The sequence below is a fragment of the Labrus mixtus genome, chromosome 18, assembly GCF_963584025.1.
Source record: "Labrus mixtus chromosome 18, fLabMix1.1, whole genome shotgun sequence".
Taxonomy (NCBI): Eukaryota; Metazoa; Chordata; class Actinopteri; order Labriformes; family Labridae; genus Labrus; species Labrus mixtus.
The window spans coordinates 22999201-23011788 of NC_083629.1; the positions used below are offsets into that span (position 1 = coordinate 22999201).

The window sequence follows — 12588 nt, forward strand, 5'->3', positions numbered from 1 at the left end:
GAAACCTACAGCAGGTAATATGTTCATATATTCTTCTTCTTCTTCCTCGATATGTAAAGATTCAAATAAACATCACGACTTCCCCCTCGCAGAGCGCAAACTTTCAAAAAGTGCAACGATACCTGTACAGTGAGGCCGTGGTGTTTGAGTATAATGTGGGGGTAAAAAAAACAGATTTCACACACAGAAGGTTACAGTGAGAAGAGTCTGAAGTTTGTGGACAGGAGGTCGATCCTCGTGCTGAAGTCCCTCCATCCGTCAGGGTCGGGAAAACAAAAACCTTCAATGCGCCAGGTCAGTGTGGCTGGCACTCAGGTCGCGACTCTTTCTCAGACGATTATTTCGTTCCTGGAGGAAAAAGTAGACGGAGGAGAATTAAAGAAAGAACTCAGGTTACTTCATCCGTCCCTGAAGGTAGATTTGTTTTGCCAGCAGTGAGATAGTGACGTCCATCAGGGCTGCACGATGTATCGCAATGATCGAGCTTTTTCAATAAACACCAGGCCGGTCTGCAGAAATGTTTGGGCCCCTGAAAGGTCCAGCGAAGGAGCCCCTCCCAGGATATGATTTAAATCAATATATGCAAATGTCCGTGTTGGTTCTCAGTCATCTAAATTCATAGAATAAATAATTCCTCACTCAGTATGTGCACGTTTAACATGTTTGATGGAGGCAGAGGTATAACGGCAAAGCTTCAGTCAGATGAAGCTCCAGATAACTCTGAGCTACCTTCACATTAAAGGGGCCAAGTCAATGTTTTTCATTCAGGAGGGACAAAACAAGTGTTGTGTAAAACATGAAGAACAGCAGATTTGTTCATTGACCGAACTGGGTTTTGTTTCTTTAAATATTGAACAAAGTGATCCCCTGTCGTACCGTTTTCTAACATCATGCAGGACTAATATTTACATAAAAAGAAGGCAGCGTTTATCTCGTTTGATTTTCTGTATTTTTTTATATCGCAATGTCATTTTTCCCTCCAAATATTGTGCAGCCCTAACGTCCATCATGACACACAAATTACAAAACAGATGTAACAAGAGAGAACGCATTAGAGGGAAGGAAAGTTATTTAAAATCATCTAAAACATGATAAAAATGTTCTATTTTTAAGCATATTCTCGGTCAGATATGTAAAGAAATATTTCATCTTTTAAAGAGACATCAAAATTTGGATTTGTACAAAAGAGGAACATATGAGTGTGTATCTGTCTTCTCTTCAAACGTCAGCATGCCGGGCTGTCGTAACCAAGCTCAGCCGTCATCACGTCTCTGTACACTCGTACTGATTCCATGATGGCGTAATGTTCCTGTCCCAAACTGTGAATTCACATTCTGTTTCAGTACTTTTAGGAAGCACGGCACAGCGGGAGCTCCACACACACACACACACACACACACACACACACACAGTCAGATTAACACACACACACACACACACACACACACACACACACACACACACACACACACACAGTCAGATTAACACACACACACACACACACACACACACACACACACACACAGTCAGATTAACACACACACACACACACACACACACACACACACACACACACACACACACACACACACACACACACACACACACACACACACACACACACACACACACACACACACACACACACACACACACACACACACACACACACACACACACACACACACACACACACACACACACACACACACACACACACACACAGCGCTGTGGCTCCTTAAAGACGGAGTGTAAACATCTTATCTGCTGGTTGTTTTTTAAAGGTGTGAAGTTAGTGTGTGAGTCACGTCGATGTTGTTTCTCTTCATAAATCACCTTTAAATCTGACACAGAAAATAATAAACTGACAAAACTAAGATAAAAAGAGTCTATACCTAAAAGATTATCATGACACGTGAAAGAGAATAAAAGAAAGAAAAGGTCCAAAAGTGTCTGCAGTTCTTGTTTGTTTGTTTTTAACCCTTTTGGTGAAACAGGCGGGGGGATTCTAACTCGGATATAAGATGTTTGGAGTGACAGCAGCTCAGACTGGAGGGACCTGGGTTAGGAACAGGAGGCTCAAGTCCTGGTGCGGACCAAGACTGGAAATTAGGAGGTGTCGGTTCACTTCCTGAGGTGCAGGTGAGCAAGGCACTGAACCCCCAAATTCTCAGGCGCTCTTTAGTGTGCAGCCCCCTCCCTCACTCACTCTGACATCTCTCCATTAGTGCATGTTTAAATGATCCTGTGTGTGCAGTGGCGATCCTAGAGTCTGTCAGGGGCCTAAGCAAAAATTAGTTAGGGGCCCCACCAACCAGCGTTCCTCCCAAATATGTCTGCCAGTTTCCCAACGCATACTCGTCTTCCTCCTTTTTCCCCCTTTTCCTTTTTTCACTCCCACAGAAACTCCTCTTCATTTTCTTTCGGTGACTTTCATTGACAAACTTTTAAAAAAAGCATGCGATGCTTATCAGGGCATGGAGAGCGAGTGCTGTCAGGGTCTGGGGCCCCCTTAAGATGCTTCCTATAGTCGTTGCTAAATTTGCTCATTTTTTAACCCCTGCTGTGGTTCAAACTTTGTCAGCCCTTGGGGTCCCCCTACTGGCCTGGAGTCCTAAGCAGCTGCCTGTTGACTAGCAGGGCCTCTGTGTGTGTGTGTGTGTGTGTGTGTGTGTATCTTGTCTCAAAAAGAGTAGAAGTAATCTCTCTCCCCCCTCTAATAATGGAGATCTTCTTCTGTCTCTTCTATCTTGAAAACAAACTGACATGTTTTTATTAAACGTTTGATGTTCCCTTCCCTCAAAAAACAAATGTATAAATAATTAAACTCAGGATTTATTGGGGGTTTATTTCAGAGTTAGCGAGATGTGAGAGGGCTGTGTTGGCCTGCAGACATTTTATTTGTTAACTTGTGTTTTGTTAATTAATTTTTTAAGAAAGAGGGGCAGATATTATGAGATTATTCGTCCTCTTGCTCCTTTTCATTCAAAGTAAAGTTGAACCTTTTGAATGTTTCCTTTAACTGTGTAAAAATAACGGGGCTGTAGTAACACTATTTGTAAAATGTCTTGAGATAACATTTTGTTATTGATTGACTCAGGGTGTTTTTTTTTTTTTAAATAACCTTTCCATCACAGGGTTTTAACGCTCAGATCACGGGCAGGGTTAAAGTCAAACCGACTCTCTGCAGACACTTTTAGTTCCCAACACTCGGCACTCCTTACTTGGTAGTGGTCACTCGCAGCCTTGTCCGCCACGTTAAGAACCCCCAGAGAGCTGGCTCGCTTCATGCTGCACCCAGAGCAGTGACATGCAAGGGGTGGGTGGTGGGGGGGTGAGGGGGTGAGGGGTCAAGAGGTGAGGGGGTGGAGAGTCAAGTGGGAGGTTATTAGCTCGATGGAAAAGGGTGGTTGGTTAAAAACATCGGTGATATTTTCACACAAAGGTTAGTTTCATACATCTACTTTTTCTCTGTCAAAAACATTCAGAAGGTCGATGAAACATTTTGGTACCACTTTCTCATATTATTCCTTTTTTTTTTTAAACTTGGAAGTTGTGAAAAAAATGTGTAGCTCGTCAAAAAACACTTAAAACTGATCAAAATGGCTCCTGAAAGTCTAAATAAGACAAAGTGCATTACATTCCCCAGAGAAAAAAAGAAGTGAAGACATACTGAAATAATCTCATAAATATTAAAAAGTCAACGCAGAGATTGTAAATATTAATGTTTGAAGCCTGAGTGACGTCAGCCATCTGTTCCTGCAGGAGGCTCAGCAGCCGCCATGCTGGAAATGTCTCAGCCTAACTTTCAGTCAACCTAACTTCTTACTTTTGCTGTCATGTAATTAAGAAACAGATTGTACATTTTAAAGATTTAGTAAAATACCTTTTTACCACTAAATAATATTTTAATATATATATTATAAAGGATGGCTTCTACTTTACAAACCTTTAATAGAAAGTGGTACCAACAGTTTAATGAAGATAATAAACAACATCTGTTTTTATTAATAAGTCTAAAGTGTTGTAAACTTGTTTTTGTGTTTCAGTGAAGTTCATGCAAACACCAACAATCATGCCTGAACAGAGAAATGTCCACTCTGACGAATCACAACGAGCGTCCAGCTCTACCTGCAGGAGATATAAGTATTCATGATGTTAAGTGGGTAACGCTGCGGGCACCTGAGGGCCGATCGCTGAAGCCAATTTTACACGCTGGTATTGCAGCGTCACATGATGCCATTAGGGCCCGAAAAGACTTTTCCCCATACTCTTACATTGTGAAATAGACGTCTATAAATCAGCTGATCATTGTTTTAGAGGCTCATCAACTTCCTGATACAAATACTTTAAAAACCCTTTTTAAAATCTTAAAGTCTTTATATGTGATTTTTCACACTTAAATGTAGAAATCAAGTATATCCTCTGAAAATAACTCTGTGAGTCATGACTGTCTACAATGGGTGTAACACCCGAGTCCCACTGTCTGTGATGTTTTCAGAGTTTTCAGAGTCCTATCTTCAGTTTGTTTACATCGCCAGGACGGCCGGCTGACTCCTCCCCTCACGTATAAAAATTGTTTAATTGAGGGACTAGAGAAAAGAAGAATAACATACTGTACTCACTGCTTAACTGTGTTTCTAGATCACGCTCATTTCAGGTAAATTTACATGCAGTGTGAAGATATGAGCATAATAAAGATCGCTAGCATTAGCATGCTAACACAACAATGCAGCGCGAGTTGTTTTGGTTTCATGCTGGTGCTCAAGGGCGACATCTGCTGGATCAAAAAATCACATATAAAGCCTTTAAAGTCTTAAAAGTTGCAATAAAAGCAGAATTCAGATTTTTTTGTCGACATAATGAAAACAGATCAGAGTCACAGGACTGGGATCCATTTACCTAAGGACTCAGATCTCGGAGCTGGGAATGACATCACACCCAGGTTAACCCCGTTCCAGTTGTTCCAGTTGCAAGTCGGACAAGCAACATGGACGCCTCCAGGATCACCTTTGTTTTGCTAGCTAATACCTGATGATACGTCTGCATCATCAGGTATTAGCTGCATGACAACACGTCCACAGATAGAGCTGCATGATGCTATCGGTGTGATTGATTTAAATACAGAAGAAGAGGACTAACATAATACTGCACAGCTTAAACGTTACTGTTGATGCATTTAGCGGCCATGTTGGATTTTTAACTCCAACTACTGAAGATTCCAAATTTGAATTCGGACTTCAAGTTGACGTTCCTGATGACGTATCAGACTGTTAAAAGTGGAAGTCTGACTTTTATATATTTTTTTGCTTCACTTGAGCTGAGCAGCTTTCATAGGAGTGAACGGGGCTCCGCCTCCAATTCTGTATTGACCCATGGAGCACGCACACTTTGAGTCGCAGTCCTGTGACTCTGATCTGTTTTCATGTCCATAAAATATCTCTGAACTCGGCTTAGATTTAGATTTTCAAAATAAAAGTCTGACTTAAAAAAGTCCCTGTTTTTATTTTTTTGTTTCTCCCCTCATCCCCTAAACATCTCAAAGTGAAGAACGACATCGAAGGACTTGTGAAAATGGACATTTCTGCGGTGACTTAGGTTTACTTCAGCCAATCGCTCATAGTGATGATAATGGCGGCGTCAGTGACATCATCACCGTCGTCATCATCTCAGAGGAGAGCAGCACAGAGAAGAGAAACGTAACCCAGTGAGCACACAGATGAGGCATGCAAGTCGACATCCACAGGAACAAATTTATTCATAAATAAAAATTCATCACAGCATTCAACTCTAAACACAAACAGCCATGCAGACACGTTTGTTTATCCATGATAAAACTCTCAAAGCAAAAAACAAACACAAAGAAAATAATAAAATCCACAGCCAAGTAAAAGTGAACTATATTTCAAAACACATTGAAATAAATAGTCCGAAAGCCACAAAATGCAATAAATACGTCACTATTCAGGGTTTGAACCGAGACAGTCAAAAAGAGCTCCACAGGCATGAAGGCGTTTATAAAAGCAGACATTAGTTTGTGTTTCGTTGCAGAAGCTTTTCTAAACATCACCGGTCACAGCGTGAGAGTGAAGAAACTGCGGAGTCCCATCTCATCGAAACATTTCTGTTACTCACACTGCTCGTCACACAGGCGACATAGTGTTCAGGGTTCAAGTTTCTCCTAACGAGGATTAGAGACACTGACGGACGAAGTGTGGGAGAGAAATTTTTTTTAATCCTTTGAGGATAAATCTAAAATATTTGCAGAATTAAGAAAAGAATTGATTGATTTTTTTAAGATTTTAAAGATTTTTTTGGTGGATTGTTGCCTTAATTTGATCGGACAGCGGATAAAGTGGGAAATGGGGAGAGGAGCAACAGGAAGGACTTGAACCCGGGCTGCCCGCTTGAGGACTATAGCCTCCATACATGGGACGCAACCTAACCGCTAGGCCATCTGCGCCCCTTAATAAATGATTTGTGTTTATTTTTTACATTTATTAAAACAGAAAGTCCAAAATCTTTCCGTCTCTTTCATCACATTTTGTTTTTTTGCAACAATCTGACCGGCGCTGAACTACAGCTCACAGATAAATTATTACAACTCCACATTTTGTCCCTTACAGAACCCCTCTTGTCCAAATAGGTTACTTTTTTTACTCAAAATATTACAACTTTCTTTCTTTCATCTTGTTTTTTTAAACTGCTCAGTGTCATGTGTCGTAGTGTTTTGGGTATTTTTCTCTCTCTCTCAACTTCAGAGTTCAGACACTTTGGTTTTCTGGCCCAATTTCACCAACTACCAGACTCTGCATCTCCACTATTTCATTTTTTCTCAGAATATTTCAGTTCATTCCCCAAAGGACGAACACTTTTCTTCTCAGTGGCTCTAAGACTCTTTGAAAACAAAACTAGTTAACAAGAAAGAAACTCTGTATAGAAGCAGTGTGAGAGCAGAAACGTAAACCGATGTGATGGAAACTTAGATAAATGGGTTTTTTTTTGTTTGAGTAAAAGCTCCCGCGATCATTTCATGTGCAAAACAGCGTCAAGAGTTTCACCACCAGCAGAAGCAGAGCCAATCCCTTCTTTTTATTTTTGGTTAGTGCACCAACAACCGCCGAGCTGAGGTTTCGGAGGGGGCCGGCTCGTTCCTCCGGTCCTCCAGTGCATAAAGTGAGAGAGTCCCCTGTAGCGGGTTGTTCAGGTGTCTGTTGCTATAGTTACCCGGGGTTTTTGGGCTCGCTGTCTCTGGGGCCGCTTCCTTTCAGCTTGCGGACGAGCTTCTCGCTGCTGCGGCGGATCGACGCTCGCAGTTTGCTGAAGGAGCCGCTCCTCTTCAGCGAGCCGGAGCCGTCCTGATGGGAGACGTCACAGGGGTTAAACTCACTGACACACACACACACACACACACAAAGGAGTGTGTATGCTGGACGTACATTAGCATCAGACCAGTGCACTGTTAGAAGGTACCTTCAAAAATGTCTAGCAGTTTGTCTCGTGCAGGAATATGCAGATTTTAAATTTCCTCAACAGAATCAGGAGCTCAGGACAGTTACCAGTTTGGAAAAGATGCAAAGGAACCTGATTGTAACCTGCAGCTTTTTTGGAGACCATGATTTTTTTAAAATTGGGACGTGTGGTTAAATTCACAGGACATACTTGCAGATTTACAAAAAAGGTTCTGAGGTCTTCAAACGCTGGTCCAACACCTGAATACAACCACACATGTATGTGCACAGTTGCTACATTTGATGTGACTACACAATGCAGTAATGCAGGCACACACTCAAGATGCAAACCTGTGAAGTCACTACATCAGTGATCATTGCATCGTACATTACGGAGCCGTTTTAGAAAGGTCTTGATGCACACACACACACACACACACACACGCACACGCACACACACGCACACACACACACAGGTGAATTGACCGAGGCCGAGTCCACACGTAGGCAGGTATTTTTTTTACGCAGAGGTTTTCCTCCTCCGTTTAAAAAAAAAAAAGGATCCCTTCGACACACGCTAACTTCTCAAAAATATCTCCGTCCACATGAAAAAGCAAAACGTTCCGTTACGGCTGTCATGAGCACGCCAAGCCAAAAACGATGTCGAAACATTTTCTCTCCATTCCTCTGCAATGACCATTTTATTTACAAAGTGGTCCGCTCAGGCGCCTCTGCTCGTCACCATATTGGGAGAGTAGTTGTGTGTGTGAAAAAGTCCAGTTAGCAATGTTAACACCAAAACTCCAAAATTAAAATGACAGCGCCACACAATGACATCAAACGGAGTAGGAACCAGCGCACAGCGTGACGTTACGATCCCAACAGTTTCTGAAAATCTTCACTTTGCAGGAGGTTTAAAAAAAAAGGTGCGTTTTCAGTGACATAAAACACAGTTTGCATACGAAAGGCCGTAACACTAAAAAGAAAAAGCTGTGTTTTAAAAAAATACCCGCCTACCTGTAGACGAGGACTTTCTCTGTTGCACATGCTGAAGAATAGATTCAGACACTTTCATGTGTCAGTAACCTGAAGAAAGTGACCTACCTTCAAACAGAGCAGGGCTCTGAGAAGTGAGACAAATATTTAAAAACTAGCGTTTGATTCAAAGGTCCAAACATGGATGTGGACGAGCCGCTCTAAACTGAGTGCTGATTGATTTTACATAAACAGAATTTTAAAAACAAGCTCAAGTAGTAGCTGGATTAATATTTTCATTAAGAGCTAACAGACCAGTTTGTTTGTGAACCTCGTTCAATATTTTTTTATAACTCTTAAAATTAAAGAGTCGTCGAGAAACACACCTGAGCATGATCAGTGCTGGAGATGGTTTGGTGATAAGTCTGCTGGTCATTAGTGATGCCCTAATATCACGTCTTAATGGACGGTTGTGGTGACTGCGATGAGATCAATAATCTCCACAGAGCTTGATTTGACTTTTAGAGTTGTATAGTTGGGAAATGTGTGAAAAGCGTAACGCAGGACAGATATTTATTACAAATACTCGAAGCTGGAAGAAGAAAAGAAAGAACCAGAAAATGTCTCAATAAAGGAAACTCCAACAGTCACTGAATGGAAAAAACTGTTAAGTGGTTAAGTTACCAACATAACCCTCAATCTACCCAAAGTTCATTTTTTAGTCTAAAAATAAAAGTTTTTTATTTTATCCAAACAGGAAGTAACAGGAAGTACCCTGAGCTAAAGCCAGTCCAAAAAACTCTAAATAAGCTTAAAATACCGTCAAACATGTAATTAAATAAGTGATTAATCGCGATCAAATTGTTCAACATCCCTATTCTTGATTTATTTGAATAAAAATTATGAAGCAATTCCACATAGGCAATGCCAGCCGCGGTTCGTCTTTTGTCCCTGCTACGTTAGGGCATGATGTCCATGAGCGCATTTAAAGGCTTTCTGTGATTTTTCACACTTAAATGTAATATAAATCAAGTATATCCTCTGAAAATAACTCTGTGAGTCATGACTGTCTACAATGGGTGAAACACCCGAGTCCCACTGTCTGTGATGTTTTCAGAGTCCTATCTTCAGTTTGTTTACATCGCCAGGACGGCCGGCTGACTCCTCCCCTCACGTATAAAAGTTGTTTAATTGAGGGACTAGAGAAAAGAAGAATAACATACTGTACTCACTGCTTAACTGTGTTTCTAGATCACGCTCATTTCAGGTAAATTTACATGCAGTGTGAAGATACGAGCATAATAAAGATCGCTAGCATTAGCATGCTAACACAACAATGCAGCGCGAGTTGTTTTGGTTTCATGCTGGAGCTCAAGGGCGACATCTGCTGGATCAAAAAAATCACATATAAAGCCTTTAAGGCATGATGTCCATGAGTGCGTTTAAAGGTCTTTGTGACCGAGGATTGTTGTACCTGAGTAGTTTAAAAGCAGTCTTTATTTTTGTTTTTTTTATTGTACATCATCTTGTTTATTTCTGGGTGTTGTTTATGCTCTGACTCTTTTTTTTATCTCAACACAATCTCCATATGACAAAGAGTAAAGATGGTGTGATGTCGCTCCAGCTGAGAGGTGTTAATGTTTAGAGCTCACTCAGTTATCAAAGCACACACAGAGAAAAGAGAGGGACGCACACAAAGAGGCGACAGGCACAGGTTCAGGTGAGCAAAGAGTTTAGGTTTTATTAGAAGTTAAGAAAGACAAACTGGAAGATGCACAAACAGGACAGGACACGCAGAAGATTATTAGCAGGAGCGGAGAACAGAGACGAGGAGGCTTTAATAATTCCTACATTTCCAACATATTCAACATTGCTTTGTTCACAGCGAAACCCTCTGCACCACCCCCCCTCCCCCCACCCATTTACTCAGACACCTATATACAGATATACAGAAGGTCAACAGGCTAAATGCACAATGTTTAAGCTTTTTAAAGACAATCACTCCACTTCTTCTCCTCTGAAACTGAATAACTGTGTCAGTCTATTTGTAACACATCATGCATGAATCCTGCTCCCTTTAAAGCGTCTTCTTGTTGACATCGAAGGTTTAGTGTGATATCGTTGCTTACAGATGACACAGAACGACATACTAACGACTAAAACTCTAAAACCCACAGAGCCACAATCAACGGTGCTCTCGCTCATGCTGACGAGTTTTTTACTTTTTTTATTTTAAGGAGATGTTATTTACAGCATGTTGAATCACTATGAGCTTTGAGTCACCACTAATGAGTTCAGATGTAAAACGCCAAGAGGAAAACAGAGGACGGAGAAGGAGAGAGAGAGGAGACCCAAAGAAAGGAAGAGGGGATAAACGTTAAAGCTTTAACTCTGACCGTTTCATACCTGCAGAGTCAGATTGTGAGAGGTTTTGTGTTTGATCAGTTTGGTGTGATCAGTGTTGTTCCTTCTTTACAGTCATGTTGATATTTCCCCGCTGAAGATCCTTTAGGGGCGAATACATTGACTTTTTTTTTTTTTAAATCTAGGGAGAAGTGGGGGCAAGTGTGCGGAAAATCCAAAATAATTTGACTTCAAGGAGTTTAGTTTAAATGTGCAGATCTACATGAAGGACTGGATGTGCACCCACGTCTTCTTTAATAAGATATTTGAGGACATTATCTGTTTTGCAGCATGTTTTATAATATTTATATCTAATATTTCTACATATTTTAACTGTTTTCTTCACTTTCATCCACTAAAGGAATGCAATGCTTCCCTCAAACATCAACTTTCTTAAACATACTGCTATACATGAGTTGCAAAAGAAGCATGCTTTATTCCTTTAGATTGATTTTCAGTGTCGTTTTCCTCCAGAGTTGTGCTCCGGGAGAGCGGATATAACTGCTTAATGCCTCGGGTGGGATTGGAAAGTTGTAAGTCAGGGACTTGGGATCTTTTACATTTGGGGTTTTCTTGTTGTTGGTTGTGTGTCTCTCCCTTGGGTTGCTCTGTTGCCGTGGTTTTTTGGGTTCTTGTGCGTTCTTATGTTTGCTGTGGCACTTTGTCAACCCTTGTTTTTAAGAGAGCTTAAAAATAAAGTTATTATTGTTATTATTATAAGGTGATGCTTCACAGAGCAGCTAAGAGAACAAGGTAGGAGTCACAGATTTTAAGGACACACCCTAAAAACCTCCCCAGCATCTATAAAATGAGTCTGCAGTCAGAATGACAGTTTAAAGTTTTAACTGGAGAGGGGCAGAAAGAGAGGGAGATAGAGAGAGGAGAGGGGGACAGAAGGAAGATCATGGTAAGAATTAAGAGTTCAATATCCCCCCCAGTTCTCTCCCACCCACAGCAGATACAAACACAACTCTGCGTAATCCAAACTCCAACCCACTCCTCGTTAAAGCAACATTATCGCTGTGGATCGCCCCCGGCCCGTGAAGAATCCCACCAGAACCCAGAGGAGGTAAAGAGATGAGGGAGTCAGAGCTGAAGAGAACTGCAAAGCTGAAGGGACTGACGCGAGGAAAAGGTGAGGCGAGGCGTCCGTCATGCAGAAGACAAGTTTTTAGAATCATTACAAGGCATCTGGAGTTATGCCTGCCGGTCAGACGGAGCGGGAGGAGACAAAGAGTGAAAGAGAGAGAGAGAGAGAGAGAGAGAAAAGACAGTGAGATGAGATGTGGAGAGATTGAATTTAGAAAAAAAAAGACAGGGGAAGAGAACAGTAGAAGAAGAACACAGGAAGGGAAACAGTGAATTAAAGACACTGAAGCAGGATTTACAGATCAGACACAGTATTTCTCTACCAGCTTTGGGAAAAGCATCACACCCTAAACTTTTAGAAAACAAGCACAAAACAGGAAAATATAAGTCGAGTTAAATGGCAGGTTAAGACCTCTTGTGTCTTTTTAAAGGATTCTGATTGGTTAGAAAGCTCAAATTAAGAAAATAGAAGAATGATGTTGAAAAAAGATGAAGAAAACTAGGCAGCTAACTATTTTGTTTGAGTTTGATTCATGTCTGCGTCATCCTACTTAGGTTTCTAGGATAAAGAACTAAAAAAAAAAACAGACTTTAATTCTCTAAGGCCGTCAACCATTTTCCAAAAAAAGACTCAAAATAGCGTGATGTCTCGCCCACAGAAGCGTTTGGA

At 41.1% G+C, this 12588-nt stretch overlaps 1 protein-coding gene across 5 annotated transcripts in view; it reads right to left on the reverse strand.

The window, feature by feature from the left end:
- Positions 1–12588, reverse strand: part of klc1a (kinesin light chain 1a) — a 49516-nt gene that overhangs the window by 2804 nt on the left and 34124 nt on the right. For 2 of the 5 annotated variants that reach the window (XM_061062861.1, XM_061062860.1), the window contains exons 14-16: positions 7228–7358; positions 3225–3291; positions 1–348 (exon numbers count right to left, since the gene is read on the reverse strand). The exon at positions 1–348 is cut by the window's left edge and continues 2804 nt beyond it. In XM_061062861.1, coding sequence (XP_060918844.1) covers positions 283–348; positions 3225–3291; positions 7228–7358 — 264 coding nt within the window. In that variant the 3' untranslated portion in view covers positions 1–282. Of the gene's footprint in view, positions 349–3224; positions 3292–7227; positions 7359–10141; positions 12033–12588 lie in introns of those variants that run through there. The other 3 variants (XM_061062863.1, XM_061062864.1, XM_061062862.1) reach the window with 2 other exon arrangements.